The following is a 21877-nucleotide window of genomic DNA, read 5'->3' as shown; positions in this document are numbered from 1 at the left end:
CACTCCATTGGAGAGGAGGTGAAGAGAAGAGAGAGAAAATAAGAAATGTGATTGTTTTAATTTCAGTTGAACTCAACGAGAGGCCCACATTAATTGGACATGACAAAGTGGGGCTTCTCTTATCCACAAAAATCTTAACATGACAAATTATGATTTCTCTGTTGATATTTGAGATAAGTGAAATCACATTTGTGTTTAAATCAACGTCAAATCAAACCTACATGAATAAAAATAATAGGTAAAAATGAGATTGAAGACAAAATTGATTAATATTGTTATTTTATTTCTTATTCCTCACACTTATAATTTGCTCAATATAACAAACACAAACAAGGAAACTAGGTGAACTACCTATGTAATCTTGATTTCATCAGTTGTTGTTGCTGCTGTTTCAGGACATGGATTTCCTCCACTTCTGAGGAGTCTTCCCTTTGACAGTCACTAACCTGGTTTTCATGTCCACATTAGTGGCAGCACCAGGTGTTTGCCTTTCAAACTCAACTCCATCTTGTTCCGTTTTCTCCAACACTGCACTCTCCCCTTTGCTGAATGGGAACTTCTTCCACTTGAAGAAACCTTTCTTCTTCTCCACCATCTTCTCCATCTGCACCTGCATGGCGCTGCACTGCCCTTGCAGCCTCTGCACGTCCTCCTTCAGCTTCCTTATCTCCACATGCTGAGCGTTTATCTCGCGCTTCGACAGGCACCGCGCCGTGTCAAACCAGCCGCCACCATTTGGGCTCGGGCCGCCACTCATGATGGAGCCGCTCCACTCCGTGTGGCGGTTCAGTTTGGTTTGCTCGGAGAGGAGAACCTGAATCACCGCCCTCACAGGGAAGCGTTCGTTTTGAGCTGCGTGAAGTGAAGCCTCTTGTGTCAGTTTCCGGCAATCAATAAGCCTGCACAGACCCTTCCTTTCTTGCTTTGACACACTTGGATGTGCCTACAAAGCCAGAGTTAAATTTTCAACATGCCCAAATTAACATACTACTTTAGTGCTTAATCGCATTTCCATACATTCCTCTATTTTTTTTTTGCCTGTTATGTCATGGTAGTTCTATCATGCACATAAAGATAATTTAAGATAATCTGACACCTAATAATTTTAGATCGTATCATGTCAATTAAAAATAACTCATATAAGATTATGAATATCATATGTCATGACTTCTAATTAACAAGACATAATATCACTGGATGAAAGGATAATGAATCTGGATCCCTCTCATTCTTAATCACTAAAATGTTAATTTTAAAATTTATTATTATTTATCATAACATTATCTATGAGTTGGACATGAAAAAGTTTTCCAAATCACATTTCTTTATACAAATCATAGGCGGTACTTATAATACGTAGACACTAAACAGTACAAACATTTTACATACACCACATTTTTTCATCTATTTTTCACTTTTTATCACATTATATTACATATCACATCTATTACTTATCACTTGTCTACCCACATGACTATCATATATCAGTTATGTTTGGGTGTCTATAATTTTCCAAACATAACTCTCTTTTCAGAAGAATATTCTCATGCTGGTGACAAGTGACAACACAGGAAAATTCTCCATATATCCAAATGAGCCTATTGATTCACATGCAGTCCACTGTTTGTTTCTCTCATCATCAATTGAGTTAGTGTATATAGAACCCTGAAGGTGTAAGTCAATATCACCATGCCACTTGCAGAATTGAAAGTCAAGAAAATTGGCATGGGTAAAAAAGGACGGTGCAGCACTTGTTGAAAATGATGGTATGCATACACACATAATGCATATGCATTGGCTTGGCATCAGCTCCTATAAATGTCATAGCAACCTGTAGGAAATTATCAATCCCAGCAATTGTGTCCCATGGTAGAGAGCAAATCCAGCAAGATGTAGTTTCTCAAGCTTTAAGCTTTTATCTGTTGTTTTTCCTATACTCTTGTTTTAGAGTGTTGTGATATGTTATTCAGATAATAGCTTTGGAGAGTGTTGAGTGTACTAGGAGATTGAGGGGTGGTTGAGAGAAAGAGTCTATGTGTTGTAACAATTTTCACATAGTGTTTATTCTCTGGTTGTCGGTTTTAACAACGGTCGTGGTTTTTCTCCGGTTTTGGAGTTTCCACGTTAAATCCTTGTGTTGTGATTGTGTCACCGTTTTTATTTCTCTATTACGATTTCCTAACAGAAGGCCTGAGCTAAAAAAAGTTTAACTCTAGTAACCAATTTGAAACTAATTCCAAGATAAAAAAAAGACATACATACTTTTAGATAAGTGTCAATGGCTCTGTACAATCCATCATCTATTGCTCTTGCATGACTTGGAAGAGCACCCGCAAGAGTAACAAACTCAGACAAGCTCAAATTGGCATCCATAGCAGCTTCAGCAAGATACGAATCAACCAACTTCGCCACTTTAAGCAAAGCAGCACCGCTCTTAGCCCCTTCACTATCCAAGCTCACGAACCTCTTCACCAGCCTAATCACCAATTCAACATCCAACAGAGTCCCACAAGTGTGACTGAAAGAAGGTATCACAAGCTCCTTCAACGAAGCCTGGTCTAACTGCCACGAAATGCGCTTCTCCAGCTCCTGCCTGTAACGAATAATACTTATTCACACTCTTATTTCCCTCACAGGTCACAGCAAGTGACATAGGAAGAGAAGAAAGAAATGAATGATATGCATGCGATGTGATAGGAAATGCAGAGAAATATATGAAGAAAAAGTTAGTGGAATGAGATGGAAAAGAAGTTGGTGTGAATGAATCATTACTCGCCTGTAACTGCCCTCAACGCCAACCATGTTGGCGGTTCTGAGGAGGCGGAGGAGGAAGTTGCAGGGGACGGCGTCCTTCTCAGGAGGCAGAACACCAACCAAGGTTTCCATGAAGAACCTCTTCTTCATCCATGAAGTGGTGACACTCTCAGTCGATTCCTCGAACTGTGTGAGACCCTTTTCGGCCATGTCGTCGGAAGAGAGGTCAGGGAGCCATTTGGAGGCGTAGTGCGTGATGATGGAGCCGATGAGGTCTGCGCGGACGCCTTTGGCCTTGATGCCGGAGAGGGTCTTCACAAAGTAATCCATGTCGAGGATGCATGCGTCGTCGAACCAGCATTCAGAGGGGAATTGGGATGGTGATTTTGGGTGGAAAGTGAGTACTTCTGGGTAGGATTGCTTCTTCATTTCCATGAGAAGCTCAAGTAGAGTAGATGTTGTAGCTGTCTTTGACATATTTGTATTGTGGAGTATATGTTAAAAATATCACATTCTTTTTGTGGAGATGAGGTTTTACTAAGCTAGGAATGAAGAGGATGGATAAGGCTATTACTGAGATAGGAGTAGGACCTCTCATATAATAAGTGTTTATTCTCTCCCTATAGGCTATAGCAGACAACAGACTTTGCTGGTCACATACTGACATGCCTTAAATGGAGAACAAAATTAATTATGGCGCACTTAAAACTTGAAAGGCACTTGAAGGGGACCCTTCTGTTCATTCTCTATCTCATCTCATGTTTTGCGTAAGGAATTTGGACTTTGTCCCCATATACATTTGCAGAATGCCATTATAAGGAATCCAATAGGGATAAGCAGAAAAGCAGTGTAACTTGTTTGTTTTCTTTTGTACATGGCCATGATTATATTAGATACATGTAGTCATGGGTTTGTGACAGTTGTTTTGGAGAGAATGAGGACCTACACTGCATAAAATTTGGGAAGGTAGATGGCAACATATGCATCCTCTCAAGATAGTTGTAGTTGTTAATTTGGAGATTGTATTTGTAATAGTTTGTTTTAAATTACTTGTGATTTTAAGACTAACTTTATTGTCTTCTTTCTGATACATCTATTAAGTTGAATAGAAAAAGATTAATGCAATAGAGTAATATAATCATGTGGCTATTTTTTAAAACAATTCCAAGTATTTAATGATTTGTTAAAACTTCTTCATTGCCTTAAGTGATAACTGATAACCATATCGAAATAGTGTAAAAACAATCTGAAAAATAAATCTCTGCTGCATTTGTCAATGATATCAATGCCTAGAATTACATTTTTTAGGAAAAAGTATAGTAGGGCAGCAAGTACCCCACTCCGTATATGAAGAGGGTATTACTGAAAGTGTGTTTTAAATAGTCTGTTGCTGTGTGCTAACATTCTTTGTCAAATTGTTTTTACTGGCTGGACCTAACGGCACAAGTTGCAAGATTTTAAATAGTCTGTTGCTGGAGTACTTTTTTAGAAGAAGAAAAGTTTGGGTGGGTTTGCCTCCGGTCATCATAACGGGGCAGGGCATGTCTCCGGGACCATATGCCGCTTACAGAGGTTTACAAAGCACCTACCAACACAGCCCTCACATTGGTAACAGGAATCGAACACACAACATTCTAAAGGGAAGTGTTATGTTCTTAGCAACTGAGCCATTTTACCTTAAGATTAAGACAAACTATCAATTTCAATGTTGTTTTATACAAACATTACCAATAGGGTAATGATAAAAAGATCTCGAGATTTTTTTGATGCAGACTCGTACAACTGTCATGAACTGAAGGTTGAATCATGTAAACTGCCCTTATTAGCCGCACATTCCCATTTACATTGTGGAATGCGATAGAATGCCTCATGCGTCACAAAGTAGCACACAGGCTCGTGAGCAACTGAACATTTTTTTAGTTTGTCATCTTTGATTCAGACAAGTAAAGCTCTTAGCAAAACGGTCCACGGCATTTATTACTTTGTTTGATCCATTGAAGCCCATCATGGTTTAACAGACAATCAATATTTGCAAGCATGCTTTGTATTAATGTTTAATTTTGTGGCATTGTGATATTGCTTATTCATACTTGCAAGCATGCTTATTCATACTTGACCTTCTCTGGGACCAGGATCTCATGAAGCTCAAAATCGACCCGAAAGTTCTGATCAACCCATTCAAGAGAAGTAGAAATACAGATTACAAACAAGTACAAATGTGGTTCACCAAATCAGTAAACCTTGCTAGTATAAAGAAGTAAATGAACTCATCTTATCTATGGGGGCCAAAAAATTATGGGACTTGAGAAAAGCAAGTATCATACTTATTCTATCAGCTTTAGCAATAACCTAAATCAAATAGTTTCACCTAACACTGCTCTCAACAGTTGCTGTTTATTCTCTCTGTCAGGACATTGTTCACAGAAAGAAGCATGCTTCTTCTAAGTATTGCGAGGAGATGAGGCTTCTGATGGACTACTTGAGGAGTCACCTGATGATGGATTTAAGGGTGAACTGCTTGCAAGAGAACCATTTCCACCCTCGTTCTCGGACACTACTGGAATTTTAACAGCAGCTGCTTTTTCCATCTCTTTCTCGAGTTCTTCTTCCTGTCGCAATGCGGTAAACTGGGTATCCAAGGACTTCGCCGCTGCCAGCCAGGCAAGGACAATCACCAGAAGCACACCGCCCAGGTATGGGGTTGAATTAGCGAGTGAACCGAAAGTTAAGATCATAAATTGCTGAATAAGGGCACCTCCAGACTTTCCTAATGGGTTGCACACGACATCAATGGCTGCCTTCCCCTTAACCTGCACCAAGGATTTCAAAGCTAATTCAATAAAAGTGGATAAAACAGCAAGATTTCTATAGGACAAAAAGAAGTTGAAAGAAAGAGTTATAAAACAACTCCGAACAAATTTCAGGTCTTCAAAATATTCATGCCTGTTTAGTGTAAGTGTGTGTTTGGATCATCATTGTAACAATTGATTTTAGATAAAATTGATTTTGGCAAAAATTGATTGTAGTAAAAGTGAGTTGAAAATGAAGTGGTTTATACAGGGATACATTTATGAAAAACAGAAGTTTTTGTAGGGTAATGTTGTGAAATCTAATTATAAGACTCATAATTGATTATGTTCAACGCAGAGGCTACTCTTTCTAGATTCTAGCAGAATTGATTTTGGGGCTGAAATCAATTATCCAAAATGACTCTCAAACACCTATATTGTCATCCAGAATTGATTTTACTCTTCTAAAATTGATTCTCAAGTTCCCAATGGGGAACCAAACACACAAAATATGATGGAGAAGCATAAAAGAATCCAAACCTTGGTATCCTCATCCAAGGGTATGTATGCCATTTCTTTGCAAGGATCAAATAAGCTGTACTTAGCACTCTTGCTAAATATGTTCTGCAAAGCACCCACATATACGGCTGCTAGTAGAGGAGTCATTCCAATACTTGCGAGACCAGGTGCAAGTGGGCCTCCAAACAATATAAGAGAGAAGAAACCAACTCCTGTCAGAAGCAGGACCGTTGGCGTAATCTTGGCAGCAACTCCCCACCCATATTTGTCAAATATATATTGGCTCAGAAGCATCATTGTAAATGTCGCAATTCCAGTTGCAGTCGAGAAGTCGCCCATAAAAGATGAGTACTCATTAGGGCTAGGAAACTGCAGTTTGCAGAGGTTTGTGAGAAATATAAAAGGTGCAAAGTGAAAAAAGCAAGTCATTATAAAACTAAAATTAAGACTTCTTTATAGTTTGTATGTTTACCTGAGCCTTGAGCTTAGACTTCCATGTAACCTCAACAAGATTGATGCTAATTCCATAAGCAACCACTAAAGTAGCAAGATCTCTTATGTACCTTGAAGACACCAAGAACTTCAAGCTCTCCATGGTTCCCATTTTGGGCTTCTCCTGTAAAAATGTATAGCAAGGTAAAATATCAGTTTATTTAGTTTAAACACTAAAAAAAATGTTGTAGAGTTGCCATGTGTGAAATAAAAAGAGCAAAGGGAAATAGACAATGTCTTATACACATGTAAGTAAACCAACCTTACTACAGAGATTGTGCCTCATGTAAATATTAGATAAAAATCCAATCAAATCAAATTAAAACAACTTCAAAAATATATAGGCAGTAAAAAAGGACTGGTATAGCTTCCTTTCAAGAAATTACCTTCTTCTTCTTGCTACGAGTAGGAAGAGGAACATAGTTATTCACCCACCAGTACAGGAAACAGATTGCTAGCCCCATACCGACAACTATGCTCATCATTGCTTTTAGAGAGAGGGCCCAACCATCAACTCCAGGACCTAAATTCATCCTCATATTAGAAAAGTATTTCACTGTTCGACCAGAGAATATAAGGGCTACATTGGCCCCAAGTCCAAACAGTGGGTAGAACCGTTTTGCTTCATCAACAGTGGTTATCTGCAGGGGGGAAAAATAAACAGGGGTTTTAGATTTAGCAAGAAGAAGAAACTCAAAATCATGTACAACTTTCTGCTTTTCATTCATTGCAATTTCTCTACAAGAATCATTTTACCATGTTGAATGGACCAAGTAGTTTAAAACTGGAAAGCATAAAAATGGATGCAAAACATTGTACCCGACCATCACATGACGGCGTTCTAATGCAGAATTGATGTGAAGTATATAGCAAAGAAAACACGCATCTAGCAATTGTCATTAATGCTATACATCAAACAAGGACTTCACAAGTCACAACTATTGTGTCAATTCTGAATTTATTATTATTCCAGATTATTATACATCTAACATGACAACCGAATTCAAAAGAGAAAGAAAGAGTGATTAAATCACACCAGTATAATACACACTACAAACAGAATTAGCTTCCTAACCAAATTAAAATCATCTGACAACTGCTTCTCATTCAGCAAAAGAATTCATTAATTCAATAGATGTGAGTGTGACCCAATAAAAAGAGAAAACAATCATGGATTTACTCTCATCGTTCTATTTATTGATGTGCAATCAAATTAATTAATTCACCAATTATTTCAAATGGCACAACATTGGCCAATGAGTAACTATAGTACTAAGAGGAATACTAGCATCACACTCTTCAACACACCAAGAGTGTGTTGCTAGCGTTTCCCGTAGGCCTAAACACCTTGTTGAAGGGGGAAATGAATGATGCCAAAAGTAAACTAACGAGTCATTCTAAGAACATTAGTATTAATTTCCCAACAAACAAACAAAACAAAAGATTAAAAATACATACTAATAACATGACATACTCAGATTGAGTATACTATAAAGCACGAAATTAATAGAGGCCAAATTAAGCGTATGTATGTCCATGTTTTCACCCATCACTTATCCCAAGTCTCAACAATTAATGGACTTACACCGCTACGTTAGAACAGGAAGCAAGCAAATCACAAGAAAAATAAATCAAAACCAACATACAAATTACCAATAGCCGATCATCAAGATCAATAAATAACCATATCTAACTTCTATTTACCTAGGTTCAAGCAGTATATGGAATATGCTTATGTAGGAATACCAGGATATCCAAATAAGATGCTATGTTTAGGAGACCAGAATTAAAAAATCATAACCTGATACCAACATAAATTGTCACAGAATCAAACCAAAAGGCAATTAACAAAGTCAGAAAATTAAATGACCTGATTAGCAAACCCCCAGAACAGCACAGAGATGACCACACTCCCCCACAATTCAGCCATGACATAGAACAAACAGAAGCTCCATATTCTCATAATTGCCAGCGGACCAAGAAACCGAGGTCCAAGGATGCCGAGAAGCTTGTCTGCAAATGCCTCAGGGTGGATATAGTTGCTAAGAGGATACAAAACAAACCCAAAAGCCCCAAAGAAAGCAATGAAAGGAACAATCACAGAGTAAAACAAAGCTTGCTTGGACAAAACATTAGACAACTTGGTGTACCACAGCATAAACCCAACAGCCATAGGAAGATTCACCCATGTTTTGAGAAATGGTATAATCTCAGCACTGCTTCCTTTAGCTGTCACAACCAGAACATCCTTGGTGTCTCTGAGAATTGTATAGTTAAAGAGAATACAAAAAAACATCATCCCCAAAGGTATAATCTTCTTGAGTGTGTCAATCTCAATACCCAAAACCTTTGGTTTCTCAACCTCAATTTCCCCAAGTTGCCCATCAGAAGCAGCAGCAGCAGCTTCAGCCCTGCACATGAACAAAGTCTTGTCCTTTTGGCCAAAGGTGTTGGCTTTTGATGCCATGCTATGGAGTTTGGGGAATCCATTGGTGGTTAGAGAAAACCCACCAAGGGTTTGGGGTTTTAGTGAGAAAAATCTATGCTTTAAGCCATGTGATGGGTTCAAATTCAAAACCCTGTTTCTGGGGTTTGTGGGGAGAGAGAGAAGACCTCTGGTTTGGACAACAGCTTCCATGTATGTCCCTCCCTCTTTGATTCTAACCAAACAATAAAGAGGGAGAGACAGAAACAACAGAGGCAGGTGACAGAGTGATAAGGTGATTGGAGATTGGTGGAAGAACAAAGCACAATTGCACAATCAAATATCAGTCACTTCAGAGAAGCAAAATCAAAAGGGTTGAGGTTGAAGAAGACAAGACAGTATAAAATATAAGCACTATTCTTTAATGTGAAACAAAAAAACAAAAAGTGGGACTTAGAATTAATAAGAACCAAGATTTAAGGAGGTAGTTTGGAGTAGGAAGCATGTATCGCTTTAGGCCGAGTAATTGATTAGTCTCACAACTACGATAATTAATTAACTGTTGGTATTAGATTAGGTTCACAACTACGATGATTAACTAACTGTTAACATTAGAAACAATGAAATCTTACGCATCCCATGATGCGAAAGCTAGCAAGCAACACTTATAGACATGGCCGGTCTCGACATTTTGGAGACCCTGTCATTAATAACATCTTGAACATTAATTATTATAACTAAATTTTATTTTAGGAGAAAGTATAATGAGATTTTTTTTTGGGCCCCTTCTTTTTTGAGGCCCTGGGCTGTGGGCCTGCTTGCACAGGCTCAGGGCCGGCCCTACTTATAGATACGATTGTATTAGAAGTTGATTTGATTTGAAAGTCCTTTCAAGTTTCAATGCGTGCTAATGGGTTGTAATTCTATCCAAACACATTGGTTTATTTGAAAAAAAATTAATTTAATTATTTACAAAATAAATTATTTGTTGGAAATGAATTAATAATAAAATATAGAAAAAAATGGGTTGATAAAGATTCGTGATTAAACCATCCGAATCCCACAAACAAAAAGGGAGTGTGGGAATGAAATGGACAGGCAAAAGTACGGCCAAAAAGAGCATATATGTAGGATCTAAATTGTTCACACTGAAGGTAGATTGAAGTTGCTCAGTTTAAACATACCATGCATATAAAAATATGTTAGCTTAATTACTTAGTAAAGATGAATTATTTTCCCTCCGGAGATTGTATGTTCAATTCTCATTATTGATGTAAGAGATGTGTTAGTGGATAATCTGAAAATATCTCTATAAATAACATGTGGTTCTAAAAGCTGTCTAACTTGTCGTGGTGATTGAAACCGAACTTACTCAAACTTATTTTTTCTTAAAAAAAGAAAACAGAGCAAGTTTGAGTCCTATGATACAATTGTGTTAAATACTTGGGAAATCTTTGTCGCCCATAAACACGGTTTAAATATAATTGTGTTTTAGTACTGATATGTTTGTTCCAAACAAAACAATTCTTTGATTTTCCAAAATATATCTATTTTATGAATTATGAAATGACTAAAATGGCTTGAGATAATTTTCACATTGATTCATGAATCACAAGTCACAAGGCAAATGCATAGGTTTTGAAAGTTACATGTGCGGTTCAAAATTAATCTTTGAACGTGAACACTACAGTGATCAAATCAAAGAGAACAAGAATTATGAGTGGCCCGACGAAAAGGCACTTGCCAATTGCACCTGCAATCTGTGTTCTTCAAATAGCCTCCCTTGCAAGTTGTTACAAAATGAAACTATGCAATCTCCATTATGAAGTACGTACTTAATTATTAAAACATTTATCTATTTAAAACTTAATGAACAGTGGAGTTTTTGACGGTCAATAAATGGAGATTATTAAAATAAGAATTTTTATTATGGTGGGAAATTACAATTTGGTGGGTGACTCTGCATGCGTTTGTTGATAGTATTTGATAGACATAAGTCATAACCTAGTCATAGTTTGTTGTCCTTGATTGCCTCGCATGAAGAAGTTTCATCTTAGTGGCGGGTCCAACGCCACGGTAGGTACAACCTAATTGTGTTGATGATAACCACGTGCTATATGTTAATCAAAATGCGCTACTTACAATGGTATTTTTTTTTTTTTTTTGAACTAACTATCAATGGTAGTCTATTGTTGACTATTATTTATTATCAACAAAATAAATTACTACATTTGACATGACTCCAATATGTTGGGAATTTTTTCTTATCTCATGATGTTTCATTGTGTCGAGGTTTCTCACATAGAGTTGAAGACCCTCATCTTGAGGGATTCTTTGTTTGATGTTTAGTTTTTTTTTTTTTTGGTTATAACTGAAAACTTAACAAATAAAATGAAAAAGATTACGTCAAGGCATAACAACTCAGTGATAAATAAGGTGGAAGTTTCCAAACAACATGGTGTGCACCATCCCGAGACGTTTGTCGAGCTTGGCAATTTGGAATTTATTCTTTTTCCCTCGGCACATGATTTACAACAACCTTCCAATCCTAAGAAAGCATGGTTCAGAATATCCCTTTTCCAAAACGAAGAGACATCTACATTGTTTTACCCGGACCTGCACGACGTTCTCACAACTATAGAAGCATAAGATATCATGATGACCAAGATCCCAAGCAATTTAGCTAGGTAGGCACACCCATGACTGAAGCTAAGGGAAGACCCAACGAGCCACAAACCATGGATGACCTAGATAACCATACCGCTTCTCACCCCATACGGTGTGGCCCTAGCAACCAGCTTACATCCACTGCGACCATCATGTGCGATGTCAGTCGAATCAGAGCAGCTGGGGTGTAATGGTTTCAATTTTTCAATTTATAATTTTTAAAATAATTTATTAAATAAAAACGTTTTTGACTAGATTATAAATAAATTGATTTTTTTTTTGGTCGAAATAATAATAAATTGATTTTAGATTTCAAAAATCTTTTATCTTTTTATTAAAAAACAGTAGCTTTTATTTTTTCAAAAAAAAAATAGCTTTTAGTTTTAGAAAACTAAATTGATGGTATTTTTGCTTTAGTAAGTTGGGCTTTGTTGAAATAGAAGAGAGCCCAATGGATGTGCAATGACAGGACAGGAAGTGACGGCTTAGTATGCTACTCCATGTATCATCTATTTTCCTTTTGACATAAAAGAATAATAAGAGATAGTTTATTTAGGTTGTTGGGCTCGTGCCTATGTTTATTGGGCTTTTTGCCTGTCTTTCATATTAATATATGAACATTATACCCAAACAAAATGAATGAGAGATCACATAGGACTGTTATGCTGCATTTTTTCAACTTGTTTTTAATCCTTTGAAAATGTAACGATAACATTATCAAAATAAACCAAATTGCAAAGATTGAAATGAATATCCTTTCAAAAAAAAATTAATAAAGGATAAAATTTTGAAAATATCAAAGTGCATAAATTCTTTTTTTTTAATGCAATCAAAGTGCACAAATTCTTATATTGTTTTACACTTTAAAATTTTTGAATGATTGATTAAAGTAGTGTGCTCATAAATGACAAATAACAATATTGGCCCAACGTCTTATCAAGGTCTACAAGGCAGCCTCATTGTCACACTCACACCTCCCTCCATACAGCATACTCCACATTCGAGTATATGTAATCTCAGGAAATTCACATTATCTCTTGCTGACATACAACTTCGGACGATGGTAAATTCAAATAGAGATGGGGATGAAGTTTGTTAGCCAAGACGACCACTTTAGTAGATTTGAGGTAGACGAGATGTAAAGGTATGGTTGGATGAAGCTTCCCGCCTGAATAAACCTCGTTAATTGTTTTGGACTTGTGATCAATGGGGACATCCTTGCTATATGCAACAATAATCACCTTGTGGTCTCAATGCATGGACAATCACCATTAATACATATTGGACGAGAATTTATGTATCTGCTGCTTCGGGTAGAAAACTAATAATCTATATCTATATATATATATTAGAAAACAACAACTTCTAGCATGATGTGTCGCTCTCACAGGCTAAGTTAGTGACGTGTCGCTCCCAGATTAATTCTCACATAATATTTTACATGTAAACTCTTTCTTCTTGGCCCCACTTGCCACATGTGCCCTGATTTTTCCTTACCTTATTTCTCCTTAGTAAAAAAATACATTTTTAAATTTTAGATTTGATTAGGATTTAAGTTTTTTATTTCTTGATTTTATCTTAATTTATTTTTGATTTATTTTTACAGTATTATTTAATTTTTATGGTATTTTTATTGAATTTTTGGATTTTTAATTATTTCCGGATTTTATGAGTTTTTATTGTGATTTGCTAGATTTTGAAAGTTTTAATCTATTTTTATTTAGTACATTTTTAAATTTTAGATTTGATTAGGATTTATGTTGTTTATTTCTGTATTTTATCTTAATTTATATTATTATTTATCTTTAGAGTATTAATTATTTTTTATGGTATTTTTATTGAATTTTCGGATTTTTAATTAATTCCGGATTTTATGAGTTTTTATTATGATTTGCTAGATTTTGATAGTTTTTATCTATATTTATTTAGTACATTTTTAAATTTTATATATATTAGAAAAGAACAATCTATCTATATATATTAGAAAAGAACAACTTCTAGCATGATGTGTCGCTCCCACAGGCCAAGTTAGTGACGTGTCGCTCTCAGATTAATTCTCATAAAAATTATTCCACGTGTCAATTTGTTCGAGGATATAATTTTCAATTGATATATGTTTTAATTTTATATATTCTAAAATAATTGATTGATATTATTTTAAAAGATAAGATTTGGTCTTTTAATTTATTTATAGATTTTACTTCGAAGAAATATTTTATTTTATTTTACATTTATTTATAGAGTATAATAATTAATTTTTATTGAATTTTCGAATTTTTAATTAATGCAGGATTTTATGAGTTTTTATTGTGATTTGCTAGATTTTGACAGTTTTTATCTATCTTTATTTAATACCATTTTTAATATTAGATTTGATTGGGATTTAGGTTGTTAATTTCTTAATTTTATTTTAATTTATCTTATCATTTATTTTAAATCCAGAAAATACTTTATTTTATTTTAGATTCACTTTTAGAGTATATTAATTAATTAATTAAATTTTCTTAAATTTTCAGATTTTTAATTAATTCAGGATTTTATGAGTTTTTATTGTGATTTGCTAGACTTGGTAGTTTTTATCTATCTTTATTTAGTACCTTTTTAAATTTTAGATTTGATTAGAATTTATGTTGTTTATTTCTTAATTTTATCTTATTATTTATTTAATTTTACTTCCAGAAAATATTTTATTTTATTTTACATTTATTTATAGAGTATAATAATTAATTTTTATTGAATTTTCGAATTTTTAATTAATGCAGGATTTTATGAGTTTTTATTGTGATTTGCTAGATTTTGATAGTTTTTATCTATCCTTATTTATTATTTATTTAATTTTAATTTCATGAAATATTTTATTTTTGAGTTACATTTATAGTATAAATGAATTTTTATGGTATTTTTATTGAATTTTCATATTTTTATTTAATTCAGGATTTTATGAGTTTTTTATTGTGATTTGCTAGATTTTGGTAGTTTTTATCTATCTTTATTTAGTACCTTTTTAAAGTTTAGATTTGATTAAGATTTAGGTTGTTTATTTCTTGATTTTATCTTAATTTATCTTATTATTTATTTAATGCTAATTCTAAGAAAATGGAGTTGATTTGGTGTTGAGGGTCCACAAAGCTACCATGGACACGCAGAGATTTGATAGCTGCTATTTCTACCTCTGCCACATGTCACGATCACGACAGAGGTATGCCGTAAGATGATGTTACGTGAAGAAGAGTTTATCATGTTGTGATTGATGGTTTGTGCTATTTCAGTTTATCCTTTGTTCGTAATTCAATCCTGGATTCTTAAATTTCACATATTTTGTGTGTTTTGATCCAAAAGTTTACAAATTTTTGCATAGACCCTTTAACGAATCATTGTTGAAGACGTAATGTTTTTTCTATTGTTCTACTTCCGCTTTTGTATTTTTTTAAACAAGATTTTAGTATAGTTTGTAGAAATCCATGCGTTTGAAGCCATTCTAAACCAGATTTTGGTATAATTTATAGAAATTTACGAAACTTATGATAGCCTGAATTTATATTCATTTCTATCATGTTTTAGCTGTGTGTATAAGCATACTATTTGCACTGTATGTGAATGATGCACAACTTACTAATTTTTTTTTAATGATGCACAAGTCAGTCAAATTGATGAAAACATATGAAGAGCTCACATTTAATCTTCATGAGTATGGTTAGCTCATTCTTAAGGTTGGTTCATGTTTTCCTCAAACTCATTAGTTTTGCATATACTTATGTTTTAGTATGCCAATTGGGTGACTTATCTTACTTTACTCTATATATTTCCTTAAGTTCAATTTAAATTGATTGTTAGTATAAGTTTATTAGTGAAGTAACCACAATTATTTTGGGTGAGAGAATTATTTTGTTTTTTTCTTACATATATAGATATTTTGCTGGGGTGCGCACATATGGGGAAATACATCATTTTTTGTTTCTCTTTACTGAAATGTTCCTTTGATTTTTTGTTTCACAAGGGCTCTACATCAAGATTCACAAATAAACTAAATACAATTCTTTCACCACAGTCCTTTCAAATTGGTGAAAGAGGGTATTTTGTTCTTCAAGACTTCATTTTGGGTTTCTGTTTCAATCTTATTCATGAATTGATTTTGTTCTTCAACTAATTGTAAGATGTCATATGCTTTAAGGATTCCTGCTTTTATCTTCTTAATCAAAAGCAAAAGGATTGAGGAAAAGAAAATCTTCTAGGGTGTAGAATATTCACTAATTGGAAAAAAAAATAACACGTGTCATTCTCAGATTAATTATCATAAAAAAATACATTTTAAAATTTTAGATTTGATTAGGATTTATGTTGTTTATTTCTTGATTTTATCTTAATTTATTTTTTATTTATTTTTAGAGTAAAAAAATACATTTTTAAATTTTAGATTTGATTAGGATTTAGGTGGTTTATTTCTTGATTTTATCGGAATTTATTTATTATTTATTTTTAGAGTATTAATTAATATATCCCAAACTTTTTTTTTAAAAAGAGTGAGTTTGAAAGCTATAGCTTAAATTAATTTGTTAATATATTCCCAAATAATAATAATAATAATAATAATAATAATAATAATAATAATAATAATAATAATAATAATAATGATAACATGTGTGTGCGGATATGGGCCGGTTGGGTACTATAGTTCCCATACCCGCACCCATACCCTCTATTTTTTGCGGGTAATTATCTATACTCAACCTCATACCCATTTAGCGGTTTTTTACCCTACACATAGTGGATATTTTTTGCGGGTACCCTATGATTTTGAGACCCATTGTCATCCATAGATTTAGATTTTGGCAAAGATTAATAACTTCCTATAATGACATTGAATTGTCTAAAGGTGGAGAGCTTCGAGTTGCTACCCACGTGAGTATGGAGACGGGTAAATGTAATTTTTAAAAACGCGGGTATGGAGATGGTACTATAGTACCTACCCATTGTCATCCCTACTTAGTTGGAATAAACACAATAATGTTATACTTTATGATATATCTTACACAATCCTGATTTGTGCTACTATCACATTAATTTTTTTTTAAGATTAATATGTTGATAATTCCTTATATCTATGATTTGTGTTATCGTCTTCATATTTATAAAGAATGTGAAATGAGTTCCTCTTGGTCTCAATCGGGCTTAAAAGAGAAGTCTTTATGTCCACTTTACTCATCAATTCTGACTTTTCTATTTCATTTGTTGTTTAATATATTTTTAATAATCAAAGTATTAATTAATGTATCAAATACAATAGACATATTTCCCGTGCAACGCGCGGGTAAAAAACACTAGTTTCTAGCATGACGTGTCGCTCTCACAGGCCAAGTTAGTGACGTGTCGCTCCCAGATTAATTCTCACCTAATATTTTACATGTAAGCTCTTTCTCCTTGGCCCCACCTGCTACATGTGCCCTGATTTTTCCTTACCTTATTTCTCCTTAATAAAAAAATACATTTTTAAATTTAAGATTTGATTAGGATTTAGGTTTTTTATTTCTTGATTTTATCTTAATTTATTTTTGATTTATTTTTACAGTATTAATTAATTTTTATGGTATTTTTATTTAATTTTCGGATTTTTAATTAATTCCAAATTTTATGAGTTTTTATTGTGATTTGCTAGATTTTGATAGTTTTTATCTATTTTTATTTAGTACATTTTTAAATTTTAGATTTGATTAGGATTTATGTTGTTTATTTCTGTATTTTATCTTAATTTATATTATTATTTATTTTTAGAGTATTAATTATTTTTTATGGTATTTTTATTGAATTTTCGGATTTTTAATTAATTCCGGATTTTATGAGTTTTTATTGTGATTTGCTAGATTTTGATAGTTTTTATCTATATTTATTTAGTACATTTTTAAATTTTAGATTTGATTAGGATTTATGTTTTTTATTTCATGATTTTATCTTAATATAAAATCTGTGATAAGTGATTTAAATCAATAATACATCCCATCAGCAAATATCCTCTTAAAACCCTGCTTACCTCCACTATCTCCTCCATGCAATTTTCATCTCATCTCTCCACTGAATGGAACCACCCCCACAAAATCGTCTCATCTCTCAACGGAACCACTTTGCCATCGACTTGCAATCGTATCCCTCCGATTTGCTGCCTTGGACTGATTGGGAAGGTTGCATATGGAGGTTTCAAATTATTTTCTTCCTTTGCTTGCATAATATGTTTTGGTTTTTTTCAATTTTATTTTACTTTACCTTTAACTTTCATTCACTCATGTTTGACTTCAAGGTCAATTTCGTTCATCACTTGCCATGCTAATTTCAAATTATTTTCTTCAGGTTTTATTTTATAGATATTCCACCAAAAGAGATTCTTTGGAAGCCATGGATGGTGAGTCCATTTTATATTCTATATGGAATTTTGCAATATTTTGATTTCTTTTTTTATGTTTTCTGATTCTCCTTTGTATGTGATTCTATTTTATTCGTTTTTCTTAATTTGCATCTAAAATTTGTGTCCTATGTTATAGGAGGTGAAACATTGATCTGTATATGTTTTGATTAACCTAATCATTGTCAGTGAAGTGGATTGAGGGAGTGAAAGAATTAAGGGGAGAGAAAGGAGAAGTTGTAGATTTTTTTCCTTGCAACTTTTTTATTTGGTAATTTTTTCTTTTTGCCTGCTTCTTGCACCGAGGAAATTAATTATTATTGTTGGTGCTTGCCGTTACAACTACAGAACTACATATTATGGATGAGATTTTACTGCTTATCTTTATTCGCTCAAGCTATACTATTGAGGTTAGACTTTTAAAACTGGTGCTATCCTTTCTAATATGCTAAACGCCTAAACCAATGTTCTAACAATAAATTGAATTCCTTGGCTTCCCTGGAAACATTTGACATGAATTTATCCGTAGGTACAGAACGACAATGAGGTGCATACCTCTTTCTGACTACACGATTCTCAGCTAGCTGAAGATGAAACATGATTGATGACTCAAGATCTTATCTTGCTCTCATTTCAAGTAAGCCACGAAACATGTGAGACCAGTACTCATGGAGGTTTTTCTCAGTCCATTATATGTATATATTCACCAGATAAGAGATAAAGATGTGTGTTTGGTGTTGCACTACTGTGATGCATATATAGTTTTACTGACTTAGTTCATCAATTCTACATCTATCTATCATCATTACATATATTAAAAGTCACTTTTCGAAGGCAATATTAGATTTTATAATTAATCATTGTTCTACTATGGTTCAATTAATCAAACTTTAGTGTGATTGGAAGTCTTGCTTGCATGAGTGTGTAATTATCACATTACGATTTAGTATCAGCATATGTTTTTGATTTGGTTATTGTACTTTCAACAACAATGCTACATAAAGCAAAGAGTTGTTTTAGTCGTTCAACAAATATAAGGGTCTAAAATTTCTAGAGGGGTTTTCTTCCATTCATCTTCTTTAGTAGCATGTGATTAGTTTCCCCTTACAAATAGATCTGATTGGTTATGGAAACCACTAGAAGGCCATAGCCAAAAAGTGGCTTCAATTCATTCTTTGGCTTTCATATCTGTCTGCAAATTTGATTGCTATCTTTGCACTATCATAGCTAGATTGATGTTGCACATATTGCTATTATGTTTGGTGGTCTTTAGTCTATCCTACTCTAACATGTCTATCAATCTCACTTCATGAGTTCTTGATTTTCTGTTACTTAGAATGCAGATACGACTGGAAGCTGCTGATTTGGAAGCAAGTTTCATTTGAATTAGCATGAATTCATATTAATTCATGTTAAAGTTGGACAACAATCAAGAATAGCACCTAGGATTGCTGCTGATTTGGAAGCAAGTTTCATTTGATTTTTTAATTAGAAATAAATATTTTAATGATTTAAATTCAACATGTGATATCTTCTTACTTTATGAAGTGTTTTTTTATGCCAGAGAACAGACTCTGGTTGCAGTGAAAACAAAATTTGCATATGATGTTAGGTACTGTGTGGAATTTGTGAGTGTGTTTGTGGATAATTTATAAGAAAAATGGTGGTGATAGTGAGGTAGAGAAATCTGAGAGAGATTTTGATGTAAATGTAGATTTTTCTTTCTTATGAGATTGGACTTTTAACCCTTATCCACACCATTCGAAATTTCCATTACTATTATTTTCGACACTTATGTCACTGACAAATAATAATAGGTTTTGATGTAATGTATATTCTTTGTAATGGAGAATTAAGTAGTTGTTTTTAATAGTCTTTTATATATAATTCAGATGCAAACAGTATGCACTCAGCTATCACTTGAGCACTAGAGCAAGTAAAGGGAGCATACTACGACTGCTTTACTATTCTGAATTTTTTTATCGCAGAAATGCTCCGGTAAGTACAACAAGCTCAAAAGCAGAATAGCATGATGAAACTACTAGATATTATTAATGAACCAAACCTTTCAGTTCCAAACTGTCAAGACCTTCGCTAGAAATTTGTTCTAAAGTACGCCCATTAGTACTACTATAAGAGCAAAGCAACATGGTTCTTATATTGGGAGATAGACAAAAGCAGAGGTTGCCTTAGTAAGCTTTCTCACCTGGATCAACAGAAAAAGCAACTGAAACTCGATCGATGAAAGTTGGAATGACAAGATTTACTCTTAAAGTCTTCGGCAGGAGGAGGATACAAGAGATCGACCTTGAAGCAAGCAAGGTATGGTGGGTGTCATCATCTTCATCGATATTACCCACCAGATAGACTTGAGAAAAGACTTTCAGGCATCCTGAGAGTAAGGAGAAGCTGGATCTAAATGTATTAGAAAGAGCCTAAAAGCTTTTATATATAGGAAGAATATTTTACATGAAAATACTTCTACATAAAAATAAATGTTAATAAGATTTCATCGGAATTTTTTTTGTTACAAGAAAAACATAATATAATATACTTTGATGTTAATTTTTTACTACATAATAATATTGTCCACTTTAATTTTTTTGTACAAATTATTATAGGAGTTAAATTCTCCTACGGGAAGAAATATATTTTAACAAGAAAGTACCTTCATTAAGTATTAATTAATGTATCAAATATAATAACAAATTTCGCGGTACATTCTTTTTTTTTCTAAGATTAAAATGTGTTCTGAATGCTTTATTGGTGATTCTTCATATCTATAATTTGTGTTATTGTCTTTAGGCTCATGAAGAATGTGAAACGACTTCATGTTGATATGGGTCAAGCTTAGTTTATTTTATTGTGTAAAAAATAAACTCGCATAATCACGTACATAAAGAATCTTTTTTCTTTTTTTCATTGTAGATTAAATCAGTTATTGCTTATTAGCCATCATTAAACCACATCCCCTAATATGTTTTGCATAATTTGAGATTTGGTTAACCAATTTTTTTATTAGTTATTCAATTGTACGAAGTTCAATCTATGCAACAAGGGTTTTAATTTAAGATTTTTTGTCCACTTTTCTCATCATTTCATACTTTTCTATTTCATCAGTTGTTTATTATATTTTTAATGATCAAGGTATTAATTGACCTATCAAATATAATAGATGTATTCCCCGTGCAACGCGCGGGTAAAAAACACTAGCATACTATGAATTAATTTACCTAACTCATCATTTTATTTTTGGGCCAATCATAGAAAACTCATCATATTTTTTTTGGTCAATCATAGAAAACTCATCATTGTCAGAACAACCTTAAATACTACGTGACTTTAAAAAAAATCCTTAAATACTACATGCGCCTATTTGCTTTATCCAAAAATATACAATGACATATGGACAAAGCCTATGATATGAGCTCCAGTTGATCTTTTACAATATTTGATGACATTTAACCCAAACATGTTTTTTGGTCTAACTCTAACCTGGATCAATCCAGTCAGCTATAATCTAAAAGGTATCGACCTGGTAGACATTAATTTATGCAAAGTGGCCATGAGATTACAACTTGAACAATTATAAGCTCAAAATGGTGCAGGCCTTTATGACGAAGACAACGCAGAACATGCGTTGCAACATTCATTATTGTTCCATAAATCCATGCACAAACAGAGAAGCTGGACTTCTATTTGGAATTATTTTGTTGCATGTGTCTTCTTACTAAGAATAATTTCAACAATATATTCGGTCCAAAAAGCAAAATCCAAACAGGTAAGAGGAGTGCCTTAGATTGGAGACCTGTTGTGGTGGAGTGGGGATACATCATAGCA

At 33.5% G+C, this 21877-nt stretch overlaps 2 protein-coding genes across 2 annotated transcripts; both read right to left on the bottom strand.

The window, feature by feature from the left end:
* Positions 1 to 262: 262 nt before the first annotated feature.
* On the bottom strand, positions 263 to 3711 carry LOC130745839 (root phototropism protein 3-like). The gene is made up of 3 exons (XM_057598245.1): positions 2773 to 3711; positions 2263 to 2589; positions 263 to 943 (listed from the first exon to the last, which is right to left on the bottom strand). Exons 1-3 carry the CDS (start codon positions 3229 to 3231, stop codon positions 392 to 394), a joined length of 1338 nt encoding a protein of 445 aa, XP_057454228.1. The 5' UTR covers positions 3232 to 3711; the 3' UTR covers positions 263 to 391.
* Positions 3712 to 4905: 1194 nt separating this feature from the next.
* Positions 4906 to 9445, bottom strand: LOC130745838 (plastidic ATP/ADP-transporter). The gene is made up of 5 exons (XM_057598244.1): positions 8425 to 9445; positions 6941 to 7195; positions 6535 to 6678; positions 6084 to 6431; positions 4906 to 5564 (listed from the first exon to the last, which is right to left on the bottom strand). The coding sequence occupies exons 1-5, from the start codon at positions 9190 to 9192 to the stop codon at positions 5196 to 5198; spliced, it is 1884 nt and encodes a 627-aa protein (XP_057454227.1). The 5' UTR covers positions 9193 to 9445; the 3' UTR covers positions 4906 to 5195.
* Between the last annotated feature and the right edge of the window lie 12432 nt (positions 9446 to 21877).

The sequence above is a fragment of the Lotus japonicus genome, chromosome 3, assembly GCF_012489685.1.
Source record: "Lotus japonicus ecotype B-129 chromosome 3, LjGifu_v1.2".
Lineage (NCBI taxonomy): Eukaryota > Viridiplantae > Streptophyta > Magnoliopsida > Fabales > Fabaceae > Lotus > Lotus japonicus.
The sequence above is the reverse complement of the archived record's forward strand: the minus strand, read 5'-3'. Positions and strand labels throughout refer to the sequence as shown.

Coding starts and splice junctions, on each gene's coding strand:
- LOC130745838 (XM_057598244.1), bottom strand. CDS start 9,192: ATGGAAGCTGTTGTCCAAACCAGAGGTCTTCTCTCTCTCCCCACAAAC. Junction 6,432..6,534: donor AGTCTAAGCTCAAGGCTCAG/GTAAACATACAA, acceptor TGCAAACTGCAG/TTTCCTAGCCCTAATGAGTA. Junction 5,565..6,083: donor CCTTGGATGAGGATACCAAG/GTTTGGATTCTT, acceptor TCCTTGGTGCAG/GTTAAGGGGAAGGCAGCCAT.
- LOC130745839 (XM_057598245.1), bottom strand. CDS start 3,231: ATGTCAAAGACAGCTACAACATCTACTCTACTTGAGCTTCTCATGGAA. Junction 2,590..2,772: donor TTGAGGGCAGTTACAGGCGA/GTAATGATTCAT, acceptor CGTTACAGGCAG/GAGCTGGAGAAGCGCATTTC. Junction 944..2,262: donor CCATTGACACTTATCTAAAA/GTATGTATGTCT, acceptor CTGGCTTTGTAG/GCACATCCAAGTGTGTCAAA.